General features: G+C 38.9%; 1 protein-coding gene across 11 annotated transcripts in view; it reads left to right on the forward strand.

The window, feature by feature from the left end:
* The window catches only part of KIAA1217 (KIAA1217 ortholog), an 887,028-nt gene that overhangs the window by 494,923 nt on the left and 367,327 nt on the right, over positions 1–24,778 (forward strand). For 7 of the 11 annotated variants that reach the window (XM_051963016.1, XM_051963023.1, XM_051963015.1 and 4 more), the window contains one exon: positions 12,983–13,266. In XM_051963016.1, coding sequence (XP_051818976.1) covers positions 13,153–13,266 — 114 coding nt within the window. In that variant the 5' untranslated portion in view covers positions 12,983–13,152. Of the gene's footprint in view, positions 1–108; positions 391–12,982; positions 13,267–24,778 lie in introns of those variants that run through there. The other 4 variants (XM_051963021.1, XM_051963020.1, XM_051963029.1 and 1 more) reach the window with 2 other exon arrangements.

Consider the following 24,778-nt stretch of genomic DNA (forward strand, 5'->3'; position numbering starts at 1 on the left):
GCGGCCAGAAGTCCTGCGTAGGAAGCCCATCATCACCTGTTGAGGCCCTGAGCGTGAGCAAGCGGCTTGGGGGCTGGTCCTGCTCCAGCCTCACAAAGTACTGCCCACCATTCCAACAGGACCAGTCCCGGGGAGCGGACAGCCCCGGCGTCTGGAATGCAGTTTGTTTTTGCTGGAGACTTTGCCCTATAGTAGAGACCAGTTGAGGGTGGGGTTTCCCAGCCCTCCAGCCGCCCCCCCCCCAGACCCCTTTCTGGCTGGGCTCAGAACTGCAGTTTTTAAAGTTAGGAGCGGGGGAGCGTGCTCCGGAGGCTGGGACAATGGAGGAAAATGAAAGCCAGAAATTTGAGCTCTGCCTTCCCTGCTCAGCAGACAGCAGACAGATGAAGGGTAAGTAACAGAATCATTCAAAGATGGAGTTCCATTTAAGCGTGTCCCTCGCTGCTGCTTTTTATAACTCGAGACAGAGTGCAGGGCAAAAGAGAATGGGAGGAAAAGGAACACGATTTCTCTCGTGCATGTGGCTGTTCAAAAGTCCTTTAACTTCTTGCGTTGGATTTATCTTAAGGAAGCCTTTTTTTTTTTTTCTCCTCGACTCCCCAAAGCAGAAAACTTGGTGAACTGATGTCACATTTCGTGACATACTCAGCTAGCATATTATGAGCGCTGCTCGCTAGGGAAGGCTCTGTACCGCGAGCCGGAGTTTTAAGACAGAATTTGGGCTCCCCGGCTGTAATGCAGCCCTTTATGTGAATGAAGCTCACTGCGAGGTTGCCGAGGGGTCCCATTCAAGGGGTCCCATTCAATGGAGGCTGCCGAGGGGTCCCATTCAAGGCTTAGCGGCGAGGCTGAGTTGTGAATTGCACCAGGCAAGTTTATTTGTTTTGTAGTTGCTGCTGCTGCTGCAGCTTTTGGAGGAAGCCGAGCAGTTTGATCAGCGTGGGTTTCTGTTATTGGTTTTTTTTTTTTGTTTGTTTGTTTATTTGTTTGTTTGTTTTAGCTTTGTATCTCCGGTTGGTGTTGAAGCATTTTGCTCCAATGAAGTTGTCCTTGGGACGAAAGCTCAATGCTTGACTGGAAATTGAAGAATTCGCTAGCTAAGCAAAGTTGGAGGGGGCGTGGGGGATAGATAGCTAGGATAAGGTAAGATTGGGAAACCAGGCTTTGGGGTGACTCCCCTCCTAAATCACCTACCAGAGGGACATGTCTATTTCTCCCACCCATCCCTACCTACCAGAGGGACTTTTCTATTTCACCCACCCATCCCCGGGGAATTCCCAGAAGCTTGCAGTTCCAAGGACGTTGTAAAAATGGGGCTGGGAATGAATGGCCGCTTCAGCAACATTTTGCTGCTGCTACCTTGTGACTGATGCCTTGTAGAATCCCTTGAGTACGGTGTAGATGGCATGCTCTGAAAACGCTTAAATCTGAGCCCCACCTCCTCCTGAAGTTCATTCAGAGGCCATTTAACAACAGAAATATGTGTTCCATGGCATAGCAATCAGTGTGGGGGTCGGGATTATCCACTTGGGGAAAGGTATGTTTTCATCTGGTATGTAAAAGGGGAAGTCATCAATGACTCATCTACCAGGAAAATGCAAAACTAAACCCCCACAGAAGAAAATGTAATTAGAATGGAGGGGAAACCTCCAGGGGAAATGGAAAGGATTTAGGCTTGGGAAACTTTGGCGTCTTAGATTTGTAGGAATTGGGATTGGCAGGAATTGCAGCGGTCACCCAATCTAGAGTCCCATCTGTATCTTAAAAGATGCTTGCAAATGATTATTCCCGAAGTCAAAAATATGGTCTGAGAAAAAGTATGTGGAGAAGCCCCAAGACACTGAGATTTCTAGATAAGATGCTTAAAAAAAATTTTTTAAAAAAAAGATGGTTATAGAAAACTTGATGAGTGGACTGTGACTTCAGCTGAAGAACTGAAGCCCCAGGATAGGATGAGAATATATTGCAGGAGCCAGTCTGGCTGGTCAGTATGAATAAGGAGCAAACAGAATGGCAAGTTATCTCTAATCATCTGGAAACACCTGAGAATTCAGCAGCACCTGGTCATTGTGCCATGGGCAAGGAGGGAGCTGTCAATTGTAGGGATTCTTGCTGACTTCCGTAGGTGGGTTGGGAGATACCCTCCCATGCCATGTTTAAAGCCCACAGTCCCTACTGAGTCCCTCAGGGTTGCTAGAGGGACCTGCAGATGCTCTAGGACATCTGCTCCAGTTTTAGTATTGGTGTTTAAAAAAAAAAAAAAAAGTACCCAGGCTGGTAGAGAAATCTCCTCTCCAAGCCACCCAACTCTGGTTACACTTGGTTACCATAGAAGACCTTTGGAGAGCAGGACTGGGGATGACCAGTCTGGACACGTAATGGCTGTCCCAAAGGGATTGGTCTCTATTGCCTTCTCAGCTACTCCATTGCCTAACTAACTCTGTAAGCTGTCAGGAATGTGGGCTGGGGGACCCCCAGAGGCCAGACTGAAAAGAGTATCTAACCATCCAGTCTTGTTTTATTCTAAAACTTACATCTCAGGTAATTGCTGTGCCCTTGGGGTTGGGAGGTGAATGGAAAGGACTGAAGTTGTCAAAATCCCATTCTTTTGCCCGGAAGATCCTTTCATTTGCTGCAGGCTGTGTGTTGAAATAAAAGTAAACCAACCAGATCTGGAATCCAGAGACTTGGATCATCTTCCCATATCAGTCACTTAACTAGGCAAAATAACTTTAGTAAAAATCCTACACTTTTTTTGAACCTCTATTTCCTTATGTTTAAAATGAGAAGGTTTTCCTGAGTCCCCTGAAGACTTCAGATAAAATCTCCTTGCAGACAGGTGATGGACATAAAATGCAAAACAAGATGTTTATTTTTGGACTTTGTCAATGTAGGGCATTGTTTTGCTGAACTCTGTGGTTTTTTTTCCTTTTTCTTTTAATTGAAGTGGGAAGGTAGTGAGAGGGAAAGATAAGTTCTTGTGAAATTAATTAATTTTAAAAATTAATAAATAAGGGAAGTAAACTCTAGGTTGTCTGTTGTGGCTGTTTCCAACTCTTTGTTTCTTGGCAAAAGTACTGGAAACCATTTCTTTCTCCAGGGGAAACTGAGGCCACCAGGGTTAAGCGACTTGCTTGGGGTCACACAGTCACAGTCCGAGGCTAGATTTGAACTTGGGAAGATGAGTCTTTTTGACTCCAGGCCAAGTACTCTATTCATAATGCCTGCCAGATTGGCTAGGCAAAAGAAATAACTCAATGAGGACAGCGCAATGGAAAAGGCAAAATGGTAACCAAATAGTAGCATGGAAGCAATAACCATGAGTTTGGAATAGACTTTGGGAGATAGAAGAAGCTGGAAGCACCTGGGGTACATATCCTGAACACACGGAGCAGTTGAACAACAACAAGGCTGTTTAGAGCAGTGAAGGATAGAAGTTCATGGATTTGTAACTATTGGTAGAAGCTAAAGCTCTTGCAGTATCTTTCTGTTACTTATTTGATCAAATCTTAATATTACTTATCTCATTCTAATGCAAAAAACAAATGAGGGGGTTGACTAGATGATTTCTAAGGTCCCTTCCATCTCTTCCGATCCATCGCTCATCTGTGATGAGGTCCTGAATGATGTATTTGAGGAAGAGAAACTAAGGAATTGGTCCCTGAGGCAAGCAGGGAGAAGGCACTGATTGAGATCAGTTTAGCTTCATGGTTTCACTCCCTGAGGAGGTCCTCCAATCAGAAATCCATGTTATGTCAAACCCCTGAGACCCACCCTCTGGTGGAGTAGTTTTACTTTGCCATGTGCTGTCAAAAATCCCAGTCATGTCCCTGAGGTTAGATTTTCCCTTTACAATCTACTTATGGGGCATCCCATGGCCACTGCCTTCCTTTTGGTCAATCTGCCATGGCATTCTGCTTCAGGATGTCTTTCTCCTAATTCCTCCCCCATGCCATCTGGTATCTCTCCTACTCCACTATGCTTCTCAACCCAATTCTTATAGCTAGCTAACTCTTTTGGGGGTGCTGAGTCCTTTTTCCCCTGCCAGCTAGGACACTCCCCAACATCATGGGGTGCTCCCTTTCTACTGGGTAATTGAGTTCCACTGAGGAATTTGTTTCTATGTTCTCCCAACTCTATTTTCCTGTTTTTTTTTTTTGGGGGGGGGGTGAGTAGTATAATCCATGAATAACCTGCCTTTGTATTTTATACATGATAGTAATGATAACAACTGCTATGTGGATTAGCATTTTTAAGTTTGCAAAATTGACCTATTGGGTTAGAGGTATAGATTCTTACTACATAGAATAAGTATTCTCTATTATAGTCCATATGGATAGTCCTAATCCTTGTACCTTGGCGCAAAAAAAAAAAAAAAAAAAAAAAGTCAAAAATCAGTTAGCTGTAAGTCAGCCTGGATATTTTCCCTATCTCTGGCCAAGGGTCTACAACCCAAGGGAAGAAGTCAGGACCAGAGTGAAGCTGTTGATATAAAAATAAGACTTATTTTTATAAACCTTGTAAAGGATATTCTTAGCACTGGCAAAATGGAAAAAGCAGCACTAGAGTTAAAGTCAGGAGATCCAGGTACAAATTCTGTAGTCAATGTGCTGTGCACCTATGTGCACCCTCTCTGAATGTCACTTTCCTCAACTGTTAAAAGAGACAGAGATAGAGAAGAGAGAGAAAGAGACAGAGAGACAGAGAGAGAGGAGAGACAGAGAGAGAGGAGAGACAGAGGGAGAAAGGAGATACAGAGATAGTGACAGAGACAACAGAGACAGAGAGACATAAGACACACAAAGAGAAAGAGAGAGGCAGAGAAAGAGAGAGAATATAATACTATATAATTTTTATACTTTTTACCTCATGGGTCACAGGCAAAGCACTTTGTTAGTCTTGAGGCAGGACATCAGGTCGAGTTATTTTGACTGTGTGAAAGTGACCAGAGTTTCTCAAAGTCTAGGCCAGTAGAGCATGAATGCTGTTTTCCTATGAAGCTGGTGAGACTTTGAGGGACTGGAGACAGATGGTGTGTCTGTCATCAGAACATCAATGTTGATAAGCCCTGAGCTGTTTATTACATTAAAACAAGCGTTCTTAACATAGGTACAAGGATGGATTTCAGGGAGGGTGTGACCTCAGTTTGAGGGAAGAACATGTTTGTTTTCACCAACCTTTGGTTTTCATCATCATTCTATGAATCTTTTTTCTTAGTTTAGAAGCTTAATGCTGAGAAGGGGTTCATCCATAGGCTTTAGCAGAGCCGCGGAAGAGTTTATCACACACACACACAAAATCTTGCTAAAGGTTTGTTGTCATAGGGAATTTCCAGATGAGAAAACTCCCTTTACCAATGCAAGATGCCATTTACTATTTCGGATTAATCTCACAGGTCACTAACTGGGGGAATAAATATTTGGCTACAACTCACAGAGGTTGTATCATAATTGAAGAAGAGTTGCCACCTTCACTGGCGAATGGTGAAGGCTGGAAAGTCACTGGGAGGCCATCCATTCAGACTCCTCTTTAACCAAAAGGCTATTCCTGTTCCAAGGTCCAGCACCTTCCTCTCTAAGACATAGAAAATTAGGGCCAGAGCCAAGATTGGTATTCTGACCACTTGACTTTCAGGGGAGTATATTTTCACTTAACTCATTGAGGGGCCAGTCATACTTATGAAATCACCTCTTTGAAGAATTGAACCATATAATAAATATCTCAAGATGTTTATTAAATACTTGCTGTATACAAAGCCTATGGTAGGAGTGTCAGAGCCAAAATCAAAATGGTCCCCATTCTTAAGGAGTTTACATTCCCATGGACACTGAATGGGACCGAATGATTGAACTGAACTGAGTGAAATTGGCTCACATCTTTCTGAAAAATGTTATAGTTATCCTTCCACATTTCAGAGTGGGGGAGGGTATGCCTCTCCCCCAAATTTCATGTGAAATGTTTTGGTCCATCTTTTGTATTAGAGAATTCTGAATTTTTTCCCCCTTTTCTTTTATGAGATATTTATCTTATTGTAAAATTGGGGTTATGTCTTGGGTCAAAGGCTCTGTGTCATCTGTTGGCCTTCATGTATCATCTGTGGCTTCCACAAAGAATTCCCATTTAATTTCATAAGCTGATCTGTGATATCGAAACTGTGATGGGAAAAGTCATGATGTGAAGGATTAATTTCCTTTCTTGATGACAACTGAGGCTAGGTGAATAGAACTTTTGGCTCTAAAGTCAGGTTTTTGTCTATGTGACCCTAAGCTATCTCAGCTTCAGTTTCTCCATCTGTAAAATTGGAATAATCATTGGATCTGCAGAAATCTTTATAAGATTGAAATAAGATAAACACATGTAAGGAACTTTACAAATCTTAAAATGCTACCTAAATTTTATCATTATCATTGTTTCATTACTTTCCTGTGAAGCTAAAGGAAGACTTTAAAGATTATCTAGTTCTAATAAGGAAACTGATAGTTAGAGAGTTAAAATAACTTGCCGAAAGCAAACTGGTGATAGCCAAAATTTATATCCAAATCCTCTAAGTAAAGATATAGAGGCAATATGTCATATGGCCGAGAGGTTTTAGTCTGGATCAAATCCTACTACAGATACCTACAAGCTATGTGAAGCAAGATAAATCGCCAACCTTTTATAGAATTCAATTTTTAATCATTTGTAAAATTGGGACACTTCGGGGGGTGAGGGGGTGGGAGAAATTGGGCTTAATGACTTGGAAGGTTTCTTCTGGATCTAAACAATGAAACTGTGATTATGAATTCCATAATCTTTCTAGTCCATCACTTCCTTGAAGAAGCCCTTTGAAACTCAATACCTGAATAACTGGGCCTCTTCCTATCTCTCCAATCTTTCACATTACTCCCCTTTACATAGTCTCCAGTTTAGTAATACTTGCCTTGATGTTTCTTGTAGAAGCCACTCCATCTCCCATCTCTTCACTTTCACAATTTTCTCCCTCCCCATTTTTGCTTCCTGGCTACCTTTCAAATCGAAGCTAAAAATCTACCTTCTGAAAGAAATGTTTCCCCATATCCATTTGTGTCTAGTGCCTTCACTTTGTTGAAGTACTCCAATTCATCCTATTTGTATTTTATTTATAGTCATTTAAATGGGGTTACCTTCATCAGACTGAGGGGGAGAATTTTTTCTTTTGTTTTTATCCTCAGACCTTAGTACACTTCCATTATTCACATAGTAGGCACTTCATAAATACTTGCTGACTAGATTTACCCTTTGGAAGATTAAGGAATATGTTTCTGTAGATGCTTTGTCCACTGCCATCCGTGGTGGGAATTGTCCAGAGGAACTGAAAGAAGTCAGCCAGAAGAAGTCACTCAGTTTTCTTTGAATCATACTTTCACACTAGGGTCTTAGTATTTGGTTTGACTTAGACTTGCAGAATCTCTGAAGACATCGATATATAAATGTTCCTAATAAATAATAGTGGTGAAGTAGGGCGGGGAATATTCTGGTTCCCTTTTTAACTCTTGGTGAGGGAGGTCTTTACCCCCAGGCCCCTGGCTATAATCATTATTCAATAGAACTATTATGATTTGTGAAACAATGAGCCTGGGAGGTCCTTGAACTATATTCTCCCTGGTCCTCCACCCACTCTCTTCTCCCTTTTGTTTCCATCCCTGGTTATTTCTGAAAGAATTTATTGAAAGACTACATTTATGTCCTAGTAGCTGCAGTTGCAAATGTCATTCTCCCCTCGGGCATGGGAGACTTTTCCTGTGGCCACTCTTGTAACTAAGCTTGGCCCCTTGGAGGAAGAGTATCATATTACTGGGATGTGTGTTCAAAGAGCTCATTATGGAAAGAAGCAGCTCTTTTCTGAGTGGAACAGGTATCTGATGCCAGGGGGGCACATGAGAGCTGGAGCATATTGAAACAAAGGAAAGATGAGTAAGGAAAACTTCATTTTCTGAGTTATAGGTCACGATCCTTATCTGACCATCACATAGGAGTGAAATTGAATTTTTTCTTTTTTTTAGTTTCTTTAACTCTGGTCATGTGAATGAATAAATGTATTTTCAGAAAATCCATAAGCAAGAAGAATTAGAAAGATGACAGTAGAAGTGACCTTTCCAGTGAGAAGTGTTAAGGGATAAGGACAGGCCAACTGGAACGAAAGATGAGAGTTATTTACAAGGAAAGTGAAGAATTCTTGCTCCTCCTTTTCCAGTTTCTCTGAGATAAAATATATTTACTCTCAGTGATTACTCTTCTTGTTCTGTCTTCATTTCAGGGGAATAAATAAATAGCTCTTGTAAATCTATGGAGGAGACCTCAAGTACTTGAAGAATTGGTGATTGGAAATGTTCGTAGTTGTTAAGTTCATAATAAATAAGCATTTTAAAATGTATTTCATCAAAGTGGGGAACTTCTGGGAGGGAGAATGCCATTTAATCAACACATCTCAACTATGGATAGAATCACCTGCTTCATTGTGCTTTGTATATGCTTCTATTTCCATAGCTGTGTGTGTTGTATTCCACTCCCCCACTAGAAAAAGTGCCAAGAGAACCCAAGCAATCTCATTTTTGTGGCTCCAGTTGGCTAGCAGTGTTTCTTGCATGTGATGAGTGCTTGGCAGCTGGTTGGAGCAGTGGACAGAACGTTGGACTGAGAGTTGATGAGGACCCCGATTCAAATTCTGCCTCAGACTTCCTAGCTGTGTGATTCTAGGCAATGAACTTAATTTTTCCCAGATTCAATTTTCCCATCAGTAAAGTGGGGATGGGGCAACTTGCTGGTACAGTGAATAAAGTACTGGGCTTGTTGTCAGGAAGACTCATATTCCTAAGTTTAAATTTGGCCTCAGAAACTTGGTAGCTGTGATGACCTTAGGTCACTTAACCTTGTTTGCCTCAGTTTCTTCATCTGTCAAAAAAAAAAAACTGGAGAAGGAAATGGCAAACCATTCTAGTATCCATGCCAAGAAAACCCCAAGTGGGATCACAAAAGAGTCAGACACAATTGAAAAGAAAATGACTGAACAGCATTTCCCAGGGCTATTGTGAGGATCAAGTGATGTCAAAGGTAAAAGTGCTATGTAAAAGTTAACCTATGTTAATGCAGCTGTTGCTATTGTTATTTCTGTTGTTTGTTAGTATTAGTATTATTGTTGTTATTTAGGTCATTTGTTCTTTATTCTCAAAGCAGACCATGTCATCAGGGAGGTGATACCATGACATGCAAGTAAATTGGGTTTAAGTGATGTCTCGTGACAATATACAGCCTTCCTTAGTTTATCCCCCATCTGTTCTACCCTTGTCTGTTAGATAGGAGAGCCCGGTTTGCTACCCACAGGGAAAGGATAACCATCTGATTGCCTGATAATGGAAAAGCCTGCCCTAAATAAACAAAATCTACCCTTGATCTATAATCCTCATTTAATCCAATAGTTCCAAGGCTTCCCCATCCCCCTCAATCATGTCTTCTACAGCTACCAAAAGTTTACAGAATCCACTCATTTGGTTACACTGGCTTCCTTAGACTAGTCCAGGCTGGAAGTGTTATAATTAGTAAAGTAATAGGAAATGGAAGGATCAGCTAGATGTGTTTCTAGAGCCTACATTTGTGACTGGGCAAGTCAGCTGCCCAGGAAAAATCATTTTGAAATTTATATATATTTTTTCTGGGTAATTGAGGAGTATATTAGTTCTTTCTTCCCAGATTGACTTTTCTAGGCAAAACAAGGGGCCATAATGGATTTGATGACATTTCTTTAAGATTGTTTAAATTCTTTTCCAGTTCTCTACTTTCATGAGAGAAACATATTTATGTCGATGATTCATTTAATTTTTAGTGATTTATTTTTTAAAAAGCAAATTCCATTGTTATAGAGGCAATAATCAGAAGCTCTGAGTTCAGATTCGTCCTGAGATACAGACTAGCTCTTTGATCTGAGCAAATCAAATGACCACTATTTTGTCTTGGTCTTTTCAACCTTAGATGGAAAAAACATTTTATTTTTTCCCCAATTACATGTACAAAAAATTTTCAGCATTCATTTTTTAAACCAGAAAATAAGAGATATAATAATACCAAAGATACACTTAAAAGAAAGATCAATAAAAATCCATTACATGACAGTAACAATGAAATTTAAAATGCAAGATATACAAGTATTCCTAGAAAGAGAATAAGAAATGAGTTCAATCAATACCAGCAGTGGGACCTTCCATGCAATGGATCAGTAAAAAAAATAGAAGCTGCTCATACTTACTAGGAAGAGGAATAAGAGAGAAGAACTATATGCTTCCCTGCTGATCTGTCCTTCATTGTTATGGTCCCGGGTATAAATAAGTCCTTTATAAACATCAGGATTCATTTTTACAAAATTTTGAGTTCCAAATTTTTTTCCTTCCTTGAAAACGATGGGCAGTTTGATATAGTTTATACATACGCTCATATAAAACATTTCCATATTAGAGTTGTAAAAGAAGAAATAGATCAAAAGGAAAAAAAAAAAGACCATGAGAAAGAATAAAGGTAAGTGAAAAACAATTATGCTTTGATCTACATTCAGAGTCCATCAGTTCTTTATCTGAATATGGATAGCATTTTTCTTTGTGAGTTCTTTGTACTTGTCTTGAATCTTTGTATTGCTGAGAAGAGCTGAGTTATTCATAGTTAATCATCACACAATATTGCTGATGCTGTGTACAATGTTTTCCTGGTTCTGCTTGATGCACTTTGCACCAATTCATGCAAGTCTTTCCAAGTTTTTCTGAAATCTGACTGTTTATGCAAATGAGATATTTGTGAAATACTTAACCTAGTGCTTGGCACATAGTAAGCACTTAATAAATGCTTTTTTTCTTCTCTTCCTTTCTTCTTTTAACTTCAATTTGCTCATCTGTGAAGTTATTGTTTTGAAGATCAAATGAAACAGTATATATATGTAAAGCACTATGGCAGACTTTAAAGTGCAATGAAGATGTAAGCAATTATTTGCATTTCATGTGGTATAACAAAAATTACTCTAATATGACAGATTAAGAAGTGCTATTCACTCATGCAGAGTTCTACTCTGCAAGAGTCTGGAAAGCATTTTCTTAATTATCAAAGAAAGATTAAATTATGCCCACTAGAGTTTTGTTGTATTTTAATTATCTGATTGTTGGTAAACCATTTTTTCAAACCATATTCTATTCATTCCAATTCTACTCCTTTCAAGATGCTTTTTCTGATCCCCAAGAGCAGAAAAAAAAAATTCCTGCCTAGCTTTTTATGGGACTTTATTTTGTAATGACCTGATAATATACTTAATATTTTGTGCATAAAAGCTATCTGTTACAGGCAGTGTAGGGGAGAAAGTAGCCTCAGAGTCAGAAAATTTTACCTCTTCTTTGTGTTGGTGGTATGGTTCTGTGTGCATCTTTTAGATCCCCCCAGGAAATTTTCTGAGATCTCAATTCTCCAAACCGCAAAACAAATGAGCTTGCTCGCTGGTAGTTTCCAATGCCATCACAAATATGGTCCAAAAATAAAGCTAGTTAACTGTGTGTCTTGTCTCCCTTAACTTTGTATCCCCCATTTACCCCTGCAATGTCAGAAAAATAGCTTGTATTCAGTAAATGCTTAATGCAACCATTAGGCCAGCTAAGTGGCACAAGGGATGGACCACAAGGTTGGAGGTGGGTCACTTAATCTCTGTTTGCCTTAATCCACTGGAGAAGGAGATGCCAAACCACTTCAATATTTTTGCCAAGAAAACCCAGTGAACAGTATTGTGATATGTCCATAAGGTCATGAAGAGCTGGACACAGCTAAACAACAGCAAAATCTTATGTTCCTTCTATCAGAGATAACTCATAGATTCACAGTCAAAGACTACCCATTTTTCAGATGAAGAATTAGACCCAGAAAAGTTTAATCAATTGCCTTTAAAGTCATACAGGTAACAGTAAATGAGAGAAGGGGATTTGAATCAACGTCCTCTGACTTCAGAGGCAACATTCTTTCCACTGTGCCATGATGATTCTCTAGGATCTCCAAATTCACTCTGAAGCATGCATCATGTCATTTCCTTCTTCACTGTCATTTTCTTGTAGCATTCAGTTCAATTGAATTTTGCCCAAATGTTTTCCCCCTACAACCCTGTAATCGTTAAATCTAATGGTGTTCTCATTTCTGCTCCATTTATGCTAATAAGGAGGAAATAGAATTTTTCAGGTAGATCATGATCCACTGAGACTCTTGATTTTATATGGGGCAGCCATTATTTTTTGACCCCGACAATGAATCAAATGTTTTAGGATTCAGCACCTGATTGTGAGGACTTCACAAGTAATCCTGTTGTCAGCGTTAAATTTTCAATCAAAAATCCAGGTGAAATCATTAGAGGAATCTTTAGGGTGATATAGACTCCCTTTTGTGGGGGGAGATCAGAGAGGCAGAATGGTATAGTCAAAGAAGGTATTCTGGTTTTGAACAATCCCAAGAGTGAAAAAATCAGAAATAATAGGGCCTTCAATTAGATTCAGAGGTTTCTAACATGTAATTTTTGAGTATTTTATCTGAGTTTTCTTTTTCCTTTACCATTTTCAAAAGAGATAAAATCTTAACTCATATTCCTTTTTTTTTTAAGTTATTGATTTGTTTTCACTCCACTTTAATTTCCAGATATCTTTCCCACCTCCCATCAAACTATATTTGGGAAATAGTTTTTAAAAAGCAATTCAACAGTAAACAAGTCTTAAGTCTGCAGTATTCTGTGTCATAGTCTCTTACCTCTGCAAAGAAAAGGGGAAGATCCATGTTTTCAACCTTTCAGCCAGATCAAACTTCTTGGTCACTATAATCACACACACACACACACACACACACACACACACACACACACACACACACTTTTTTTTTTATCCAATGTTATAATAACTGGTCTCATAGAACCTCAAATGTGATTAAGGAGTTTTTAAGAATACCATATTCTTTCACTTTTCAGATCAGGGGAAAAGCAATCTTCATGTGACATCATCTGAAGATGCAGGATGTCTCCGAAACAAGGACCGCCTTGCTAATGGAAACAGTCATCTCTCAGTTTCCAAGTCTTCCCGAAATATCCCAAGGAGACACACCGTAGGTGGGCCCCGTAGTTCCAAAGAGATACTGGGAATGCAAACATCTGAGATGGACAGGAAGAGAGAAGCTTTCCTGGAACATCTGAAACAGAAATACCCTCACCATGCTACAGCCATCATGGGTCATCAAGAAAGGTTAAGAGATCAGGTAGGAAATATGGTGGTAACTCTACTAGGATTTACCTTTTTATTTGGAAAAAATGAGCAATTTTATTTTTATCTTGATATACCAAACCTCAAGTGCAGTTTCTCTTTTTCTTTTCTTTTTTTTGCTCAGACAATTGGGGTTAAGTGACTTGTACAGGGTCACACAGCTAGGAAGTGTTAAAGTGGCTGAGGTCAGATTTGAACTCAGGTCCTCCTGACTTCAGAGCTGGTGCTCTATCCACTGCACCACCTAGCTGCCCCATCAAATACAGTTTCTTGAACATTCTTTATCTGATATGGAATAAGGAGGCTGATTTGGAGAACATTAGAGTTGAAAGAGAGATTTGGATAGACTAGAAAAGGAAATCCAGGATTAAAAAGAGCCTTGATTACATACTAGATGAAGATGTGGGGATGGTTAGCCCAAAGAATAGAAAACTTAGGTGAGGGAGGTACAAAGTATGATAGCCATCTTCCCAGATTTGAAGGGCTGCACTTGGACAGAGTGATAAAATTGATTTTGCTAAATTCTGGAGAAAAGTACGAGTAGCAGTTGTTGAAAATTTCAAGTACCCAAATTCAGGTCTTGTGTAAGAGCAAATTTCCTAATAATTATTGTTATCTATGGACAGCAACATTGGGAGGTAGTGACCTCCCCCTCCCTGGAGATCTTCAAGCAGAGGGCAAGTACCTGTTGGATGTCTTGTTGAGGAAATACATTTTTATGTACATGTTGGACCAATTAGTTGCTGAAGTCCTTTATAATGCCAATTAATGGTATACTGGGTCAAGTCTCCTAAAGGAGGTCATGGTCTTATTGCTTGTTGTGCCATTCAACACTCTGTAGCAGGACCATGAGAAAGGGGAAAGGGTATAAAATGAAAATGATTAAGGAGACAAAAAGGGATGGGCTTTCACATTCTTTTTTAGCTCGACTTTATCCTTGGATTTTTGTATAGAGGTAATAGGAGTAGAGAGACAGGTCAGAGAGAAAAGAGCCTGTATAATTAGTGCTCAGCTGATTCATCCTCTCTCTCCAATAGGGTGCTTTCTCTGACTAACCACATTGGAAATCACATTGGAATTTAAATGGATTTGCCACCACCCACTCTTAATTGTATTTCATAGAGTATGAATCTTATAGCAAAGATTTGAGGGCAGCCCCTACCCCATTTCTTAGGAAGCTGACATGCTTTTTGCCAGATGTTTATTGTTTGTTTTTGCTTACTTTGCTCTTCACTCTTCTCAGCTACCTGTGCCCCGGCCCCAGGCCCAACATGTTATCTTGACAGCCACAGTGATATCACTCAACTGTGGCTTGGGATGCTATTGTTTCTTGGCTGGATGCAATTACTTTATAGCAGATGACAGCAGGTTTGGGGGAGATATGATGCTTTGATAGACTTCACAAACTAAGCAGAGAACCTTATCAGGCTGGCCTACAAAAATATAGGAATTGGAAATAAAGAGCCCAGATTAGTGTGTATAGGATGAGGAGGATGGCGGTAAGAAGACATGCTGATTGACTTTGATTTTTAACCTTAACCAGAAAGGTCAATTCATTGTTTTATAGCTAAGAATTTTACTAGGTAGACATTTAAGTTAAATCTATATAGACAAGTTTTACAAAATTTTTATTTAAAAATAAGTCCTGTGATTGCCTTCAGTTTTTATATCATAGATTTTTATGAATACGATCTTTCTTATTTGTACCCCTGCCACCTGTAACTGATCAACTTTTGATGCTCTATGCTAATAAGAGATGGTATAGAATTTGGATAATTAAAATCTATACTTTATTCTGAAATGTAATTTTAATTCTTGATTTTAGCTTCTCTTTTGAATCTTTTATCCGAATTACTCCCAATTTGAAAAGGATTATTTCATACCCAATTTATTATTATAATTAATAATACCCAATTAATCATTATTAAAAATCAGAAAGTTTGGGAACCTAGAGCAAGGTTCTTAACCTTTTCTCTATTATGAACTCTTTTGGCAATCTAATGAATCCTATAGGCCCTTTCTCATGCATAAAAAAAAGTTTATAGGACTGTAAAAGAAACTAATCATATTGAAATACATATGTGAATATTTCCCATCCATGTTGACAGACCTCCAAGATTTACAAACTCTTGATAGAGATTTAGAGAATGTACCGAGAGAATAATGTTTCTCAGTAATTAAGGGATGGATATATAACTTTATTGGAGTTTCAAAATCCATAAGAAAAGAAGATCCCAGAAATCCAAGGAAAGATTATTCAAAAGATTTTGTTTTGAGCTTGAACAAAAGTGGATATTAATTTTAGTAATAATATTCATCTCAAAGAAGAATTCTTGATGATGAAGAAGAAATGGACTCAAATTTCAGCCCAGGGGATTTGGACTGTAAGGTAGCATTTCTTGACATAAAACTAACATCAAACATCAAACCAAATATATCTGGAACTAGAAGAAAAATAGGATGAAACTTCATCTGTTGGGAAGGACTTATATCAGGTATTAGCTGGAGTCAGAGGGATGGAAGGGATAATCTGTAAAGGTCATTTAACACCAAGAATTAATGACAGGCTTAAGTGCCTCTTCTGCAATGATCTAACAAGTTACTCTTTTGGCATGCAGGAGAAAAGTCCATATTGCCCCCTCTTTCCTTAGAGGCAGAAGTTTTGTTACCAGGTTTATATCTAGCCATCACAGTGCTGAGCTAGGCAATGGAGGAGTATATGCCAGGAGTACAGAGGATCGTTGTAGCTTGAAGAATCCACGTTCTGCTCCCTGCCCCGAACTGGCCCTTAGATGATCCCAAGGCCTTCTATCCCTTCTACATGAGGGCCCTGACAGTTTGAAGCTTATTCAAGTATCTCCTGTTCATTGATGAAGGCAGATGATATGCAGGAAGAACAGGAGCAGAAGAGGAGAGAATTGAAGCCAGTGGTATTGCAAGAGTTTAAAGATCGTCTTCAGTGATTTGGAACCAGACAATATGCTCCATTGGAGCATCCTTCTGCCCTAATTCATCCTAAAGAAGGGGTATCCTGCCACAGCCTAGAGCCTGTAGTGCTCGCTACCCATCCTTAGGCTTAGTTTGCATCACAATCTAGCCAATCAGCGACTGTTGGAATTCCTTGAACAGAAATCTCAGGCAATCAACCAGCTATCTGGTTCCATTGTGTAGCTGGGGAGTTGTGAGTTAATCCTCCACACTCCAGCTACTTTAGTCTGGACTGAGAGATTGGGGGAGGGAAGGAAGTGGGGGTGGGGAGAAGCTAGTTGAGATGCAGAACTGGTACAATTTGGGTTATTTTTTGCCCCCAGGTGTATTGACCTGAGACTTCACTATGGACCCTTCGGGCAAAAAAGGAATAAAAGCAATTTTAAAAAAATTATAACTTTGGGGAGGGATTCTCTGACCTCTGAGAACCTCTTTGCTAAATGCTTTTTATTTTCTTGCTAGCCTTAATTATTCTTTCTTGAACTGCTTTTTAATCACTTTGAGAACTGCTCAGAGTTCGGAGTACTAGGATATGTTTTTAGTAAAACGATTATTTGACACCCCTCAGTCATTAAGCTAGACTTTGGATCACATACAGAACAGGGACTTGGACAGTTCCAAACATCAGAGAACCTTGCAGCTTGCCATATCTTCTCTCCCACCCTCAACCAAATACACAAGGCTGTTTGCTGACTGACTCCCAACTAAAGACAGCAGTCACTTTCAGAATTGTGGGGATAGTTTAAAAAGATCTTTACATCTGGTGTCTTATTTGAAATACTTCCCACTTTAGGGAGATCCATATTCAAATTCCCTGGTGCTTCCTCATGGTAAAAATGCCCAAGGCTCTAAAATCTAAATTCTAATACTGGGAAATTCATGTTTGAAAATCAGTATCTGACTTCTTGAGACCTGGCTTGTCTAGAATCATTATCTTTGTAAGTTATTGAAAAGCTGAGAGGTAGTTATCCTTTTTTTTTTCTTCTTCATTCTCCTAAAAGATAGCAATCATTGCAGCATAATGCATGTGTGTGTATTAATCACTATCATCATTACTGACTGATTGACTCCAAACACCTTCCCCAGTTTTAAACACATATTCAACCCGTGTCCTTTAAAAAAAAAAAAAAACCCAAACTCCAATTATCCATTTTCCTAGATGGAAGCAGGACAGTATTCTGGTTTGGGATGAATGAATAAATAGTTATTTTTTAAGACATTATGCCACATGGTAGGATTACAAATAGAAAAGTGAAGCAGTCTGTAGCTCTAAGGACTCATCCCCTAATTGAGGGAAAGATGTCACATAAAGGACCTTTCAGTTGCTGGCTGGCTGGAAGGAACTCAAGACTTTTTTTTTCTTTCTTTTATTTTATTGAAACTTTTATTTTCAAAACATATGCATGAATAATTTTTCAACATTGACCCTTGCAAAACCCTGTGTTCCAAATTTCCCCTCCTTTCCCCCACCCCCTCCCTTAGAGGACTAGTAATCCAATATATGTTAAACATGTGCAATTCTCCTATACATACTTCTACAATTATTGTGCTGCCCAAGGAAAAAACAGATCAAAAAGAAAAAAAAAAAAAAAAAAAAAGGAACTCAAGACTCTTAATACCCTAGTGCTTAACATGTGTTAGGTACTTTATGTACTTATATACTTAATGGTCCAGAGGTCCTTTCAGTACTTTAACAGGGCAGACTTCAATGGAGGGCAAATGGTGAGGTACTGAAGAACTTATTTTAATTTAAATCAGCAGATACCTGAGAACATACTACAATGAAGAAAGCATTGTCACATTTTAAAGCACAGTTCTGCCTCTTATAATTTGGCTCTCACTTCTTACAAATGTTTCCATAAAATATCACATGGCATTCATGGTCGAAAGCTAGAGAGTGTGAGAAAGAAGGAAAAGAAAGTAGGTGAAGGGAAAGATGTTATATGTGTATGACTCCTCAGGGAATATGGATGGAATATACGCAACTGCTCTGGGGAAGGAAAGATTTATGTGGAAGAAGGCAGAAGGATTTTATCTCTTGCCAAGTAACTTAAAAGAATCAATCTCATTCTCCCTTACTGGAACAAGTAGGAAATAAACCTTTTTTGGGTACCATCAACAAGATCATGGTTAACAGGATGGGTCTGTCTCTTACTTGCTGGGTGACTTTGACCAAGTCATTTTCCTCTTCTCTGTAAGGTTTGGGAAGGCAGTTTAGCATCCATAACCTTTAAGGTTCCTTTTAGCTCCAGTGATCCCGTAATGAGCAATGGAAGTCTAGTGCGTCTGTAACCGCGTGGATTGTGGTGAGAAGGACAGGCCAGGGCAGCAGGGAGATGACATCACATAGAACAAGCAAGGAACAGATCCTGAGGCTAGCCAAGCTAGGGCCTGTGTGCAGATATGCCTGGGAGTCATGCATTGCAGGACAGGTGTAAACAAGGAGAGGACCTGGGGGAGCAGGTAATCCCAGAAACAGCCTCAGCCCTTCACTGAAGTCTGAAAGCTCGAGGGACACACTGAAGAACACACTCTAGCTAAATTCAGCCCTTCCCTGGTTGGAGCCATGCCATTGGGAACACTTCAGTCTCCTCTGGAGACAAAGTAGAGTCTAAGAAAAGCAAGGAGGCAGCTGGTATTACTAGCCATGGTCTATTCCTTTCTTATCATTGCATCATGGATCTCTAGTAAGAATAAGCTTCAGAAATCCTGACTCCTGCCTCATTTTACAGTTAAGGAAATTGCCACTCAAGGAGGTTACCGGTCTTGAATAAATGCTTTAGTTTTCCCATGCTGTTCCTTGCCTGGGTCTGTTGGCATAGTAAGCAACTGTGTCTCTCGACCTAAATTTAATTTACAAGCTCCCCATTTTAAAGCTGAATATAGGCAATTAATCTGGGTCTTATTAAAAAACAACAATTACAGTGACAATGACAGCTCCACACTTGTAACATAAATTCTCTAAGAGTCTAGAGTGTAAGATCCAGAAGGCTATGTTGACAAACCAGTTATTCCTCAACAAGGGGCAGTATAGAAGGCATAGTGGACAGAGGTTGACATTGGAGTCTCAAAGACCTGGATTCTATTCTTGTTTCTGACACATACTGGCCTGTGTCTCATTGAGCAAATCATTTAGCCCTTTGATATATATTATAGCTTGCTAAAATTCTAATTTTAAACCATTAGAAACCATTTACTAAGCACCTTTTATATATCAGATATTGTGTTAAGTTCTGGAAACAAGTATGTTTCCTTTTTATTTTTTTTTTTTGAGGTAATTGTAGTTAAGTGATTTACCCAAAATTTCACAGCAAGTAAGTGTTAATTAAGTGTGGCGGCTTTATTTGTGCTCAGGTCCTCATGACTCCAAGACCAGTGCTCTATCCACTGTGTCATCTAGCTGCCCCCCAAATATAAATAAGAAAAAGAAAGGCACTTCTTACCTTCTCCAAGGAATTTATAATCTAATGGAAGAAACCAGCACCCAAAAGGAAACTGAAACAGGAAGGTTGGAGCAGTAGAGAAGTCCAGAGAGGTCCAACACTGTATTGACATGGCAAATTAATAGATGTTTGATCCGGGCCACCTCCTTAAAGAAAAGATTAAGAGTTCTTAATCAGAAAAGCAAAGGGTATTAATGAGGCTGATTGGATCTTAGAGGATGACAAAAATTTCTCTTCATGAGGTTCCCAAGGCCTAATGACACGATTGAAGAAGACCAAAGAGCTCCAAAAGAATATAGCCAAGTGAAAAATGAAGAGATGGCTGGCCTGTGCCTATTCTTTAATTGGAGGCTTTGAAGAATTTTTTTTTTGCAGAGAAAGTATTGATGAGTTCCTCTTCAGAAGCTTCTGGCACCAATTAAATCACAAATCTGAACCCTCCCCTTCCCAATTACCTTAACATCTTACTCTGCTTTCTACCTTTGAACCCTAGTTACAGGAGGGGACAAGCCAGAGTTAGGTGGCTACATGAAAGAATCATTTGACCCTTTTCAATGAGTCTGAGTGATCTCTGCTGGATCACACTTTAATCAGTCTATAGAGTCCCAGAAGTCTAGTCAAGATCTCTGCCCTGTTTTTATGCAGGACCCCTTTCCTACCTTCCTATCTTCTCCTAGTATTTCGACTATTTGATGATTCTTTAGGGCTTCAATGGAGGCAGATGGGTTGTGTAATACAAAAGTGCCAAGTCTGGAGTTAGGAAAACCTGCATTCAAATGTATCTCTGACACTTACTAGCTGTATGACAGTGGGCAAATAATTGTCCCTCTTTGCCTCATCTACAAAATGAAGGAAATAAGCAAATCATTCCATTATTTTTGTTGAAAAAACCCCAAATGGGGTCATATAGAGGTGGACAGCCTTGAAGCAACTCAACCACAACAACAATAAAAACAATAATCCTTCAATGTAATGAGGGGACTAGATAGATGAGAGAAAAAGAGAATACCATCATTTAATGAAAAGCCCAGATGGTATCATTGAGTCATGTTTCTAATTTGTTGTAGTGCTACTGAGGAGACAGCCAGGTTTCAAGCATAGTGCACGTGTGATGATTATGCATCTAAAAACCAATTAAATGACAAAAAGCTTTCCTTTTAAAAGGTGTCTGGCTGAATTGTCCCCAAACATGAACTTCTGAAGTTAATTCAGTTTTAGGCACTTGGTTGTAAATAGACCCTCAGCTAGGAATAGCACCAAAATAATAAAGCATTGAATTTTATTTGAGTCACCTGTTTTAAAATTATTCTTTTTAGTATGGAGAGCCAGCGTGGTATAGTACACAGAACATCAGATGTGCCCTTAAAAAACTTGGGGCAACTTCCTTATTCTTAGACTTTGGATGACTCCTGACCTCACCTGGGCTTTAGTTTTTCCATTTGCAAAATGGGGATAATATCAGGTATATTTACTTTCCCTCAGAGTGTTGATTTGAATAAGATAAGGTACACAAATATATTCTTTAAACAGAAAGTACTCTATAAATGAAACATTATTAGTCAGAAAAAACAGTTTAACTCATTTTTGTTTTAGCATCTATTTTCTGTGACCAAAACCTGAAATATGAGAACAGTGATAATAATCAGACATTACCATTCTGTGTGTGTGTGTTTTTGTATGTGTGCACATTCGTACTTGTGTTTATTTTCATACCTAGTTATCTTCTGAGTTGAGACTGAGCCCCTGCTTTTCTCTTTCTTATTTTTATTTTTAAGTTTCAGAAAATGCTTTCTGATTGAACAGGTTACATAAATTTGGGCAGGTCAAGCAAAGGAGAATTGTAATTTCTTCCAAAAGATAGATCCAGAGAAACATTTGGAGTTTATAAAATGTTGCCGGAAACAGTCTGTGTTTGTCTTGGAGGTTGAAAGAAACTTGCTTGTTTGAAATGTCACCAAATTTGGGCAGATCTGTTCTTCAGTCATCACCCACAGGTCATGGTCACTGCTTAACTACACAATTTGGAACAACTTTGCTTTCATGCACTGTCCTCACTCCAGTAAGGATGCAGATGTTTATAGAGCTTCTCATCTGCAGAGAGAATCTTTCAACTATTACTCTAGAAACACATGCAAAAATGACTATGATCTCATTGTGATTTTTGGGCAGAAGGTAACTATTTGTTCATGGAACATAGGACCAACATTTTAGGTTCTCCTACAAGGGTAATAATAATTATTTATTATTGCGCTGTTTAACCTATATTGGATTGTTTGCTGTGTCTAGGGAAAGGGATGGGGGGAGGGAGAGAGGAAGGAGAAAAAATTGGAACACAAAGTTTTGCCAAAGGTGAATGTTAAAAACTATCTTTGCGTGTATTCGGAAAAGTAAAAAACTATCATTGAAAAATCTTATGTGCTTATCTAATACAAAAGTTAGAAAGTGGGGTTTTGCTCTTGTTACAATTCATTCTTTGATTCGAAGGAGAGCAACACAAATTCCCAATAAAGAAATTTGTCTTTCTATAATTTATTGATATCAAAATTGAGCATACAGAGAAAAAACGTGCACTTCTGTAAGTGTAACCATTTATGGATCCTAGTTCGGCCCGTTTTTGGAATCCATTCACTGTACACAACCAATAAGGAAGGAACTAGTCAGCTCTCCTAGGGATGCAGACTGACCTCCAAGTAGTCTATATCCTGTGAGATTATAAGGAAATAAATCATTCAGGCTTATTTTTAAAATACCAATGTATTTAAATTGTAAGCTCCTTGAAGAAGGTAAATTTAAATTTAAATTGTTTGTTTTATATATCATTCCAGGGTAAGAAAAAATTCATTTAATTATGAAAACACCCATCAGAAGTAAACTGGGTAATAATGTATAGCTAGCTTATTACAGTTACCTTGATATATATTAGTTATGTCTAGAGATCTCAGTAATTCTGGCTAGTTTTGTCCCTTCTCTACCTGGTAGAAAGGAATCAAAACAGATCATCTCAATTCTATAAGGTAGACAATGGAGGAAATAAAAAGATAATAAAAAATGTCAACAATAGTTATTAAAACATATGTTATTCAATTTTTTCAAAGTATTTTTTTATATATAATCTCACTTGATCCTCAAATTAACCCTATGAAGTGAATGGTGTGGATATTAGTCTCATTTTTGAGATGAAGAAACTAAGGATGAGAGAATTTAAGTGACTTATTTCAAGTCATTCAATTAGTAGGAAGCAAAGAATAAGAGGTTGAAGTTGGTATCTTTAGGTATAATGTCAAGGACAGACAGATAAAAATAATTTCTCTTGCCCAGCCTTCCAACATAGCCCATCTGTTGGCTACCTCTAGCACTCAGGTCCTTGGCTCCTCTACTTTTTAGGCCTCTGCTTGGCTCTCTTCCAAAGATTTCAGTAGTTTGCCATTGTTTGTTTTAGCCTATGTGTCTGACATTTCCATACTTCAAGGGATCCTTCATATCGATGATGTGGTTACTCATTTCACTTCAGAAGTATAGATTGTGACCCATCTATGTCTTCTCATCTTGTGGAAGTGTCATCCATGGCTTCCCATCTACCCGGGGTGATGGAGGTCTGCTTCTATAATCCTTGTCAGTTTGAGGGAATCAGTGGAACACTTTGGCTGTCTCTGATTCTTCACTCTTGATAGATGACTAGCCCACTTCCTTTCTGAGTATACAACTTTGATAATGGCTCTTGTGACATCTCTTTGCAGGCAAAGCATCAATTTTTAATATGCTCTCTTTGACTTCTATCCACCATGCACTTTGAATTTGCCTTTTGGGCACCTACAAATTTGTTCCTTTAAGGATTGTCATATTCTTCCATGATTTGTGGTCTAATAAAGAATCTCTGGGAAATTATTGATATTGAAAAGATGGACCTTTGTGACTCAGGAAGAACAAATATTTGACCCACAAATACTAAAATGCTGATGATTTTTAGCAATGAAAATAAAGAAAACAATTACTATTCTATATGTCTAGTATATGTTGGACTAGGAGAATCCCAAAGTAGAGTCAAACTCAGTTTGGGCTTTTAAAGACCATTCACATCCCTTAAAACTTGTCCCTCTCCATTAGGCCCTAAGAAGTCACATTGATCTGAGGGTACTGCAAAACTATGTCATATCCCAAAGCTGTTAGGTGCTACTAGTTTATGAATTCACCTTATTTGGAGAAAGGTACCAAAGATGGGCAAAGAACCAGAAATAGCAGAGTTGAAACCGAATGAAAAGAGTTTAATTTTTTCTTTGAATCAGTAGAGCAGAGCTCAGGCATCAAGTATGGATCAAGAAAAGTAGAAATGGGATAGGAAGAGAGAAGAATTTCAAACTTGCTAGGTCACAAGTTCAATTAACTTCTATAAATTATGTATAGTGCATCTTTCTTACTTTATAAAACCATCTGGACCATGAGAAGGCAGCCCAGAAGCCAAATGGCATGGGAAGGATATCGCTTGACCCATTAATTTGATTGTCTATATCTTTGGAATCTTCCCTGTTAGCTATATCATCAAGTCTCAATTGTCCAGATCACGGGGAAGAAACACTGGCATTGAGGCCCTTAGTGGGCGTGGGGAAAGTAGCTCTAGTAGTCATTAAGGTGATGATGATGATCTCTGGGCAAGGGAATGGCTTGTTGTCCATTGACCTTGAGTTCTAACAGAAGCCAAGAATGACTCATTGATTGGTTATGCACCAAAGTATCAAGAGATTTGGTTTGTTTGGTTTCTAGCTATTGGGGTCTCCCAGTGTTGTTCTTCAGGCTAACTTGGAGAAAGGACTCTTTTCAACTCCTCCAACAAAGAAAATGAGCTTATCACCTTGGTATTATGTATATGCTCAGGAGGTACCACTCAGCTGCCCTTTTAAAAGGCACTCTTCAGTGAATAGAACAACTCCCTGAGATCTGTAAACTTTTTACCCAGATAGAGAAGGGATGGGTGTGTTGGCCTTCACCTTGCTATATATGGCTCTACCACTTGGGTTCTCTCTCCAGATTAAGGTATATCTCATTTTTAGTTGTTGTTATCAGTTAGCAAACATAAAAATA

This window comes from Antechinus flavipes, chromosome 5 (genome assembly GCF_016432865.1).
Source record: "Antechinus flavipes isolate AdamAnt ecotype Samford, QLD, Australia chromosome 5, AdamAnt_v2, whole genome shotgun sequence".
NCBI lineage: Eukaryota > Metazoa > Chordata > Mammalia > Dasyuromorphia > Dasyuridae > Antechinus > Antechinus flavipes.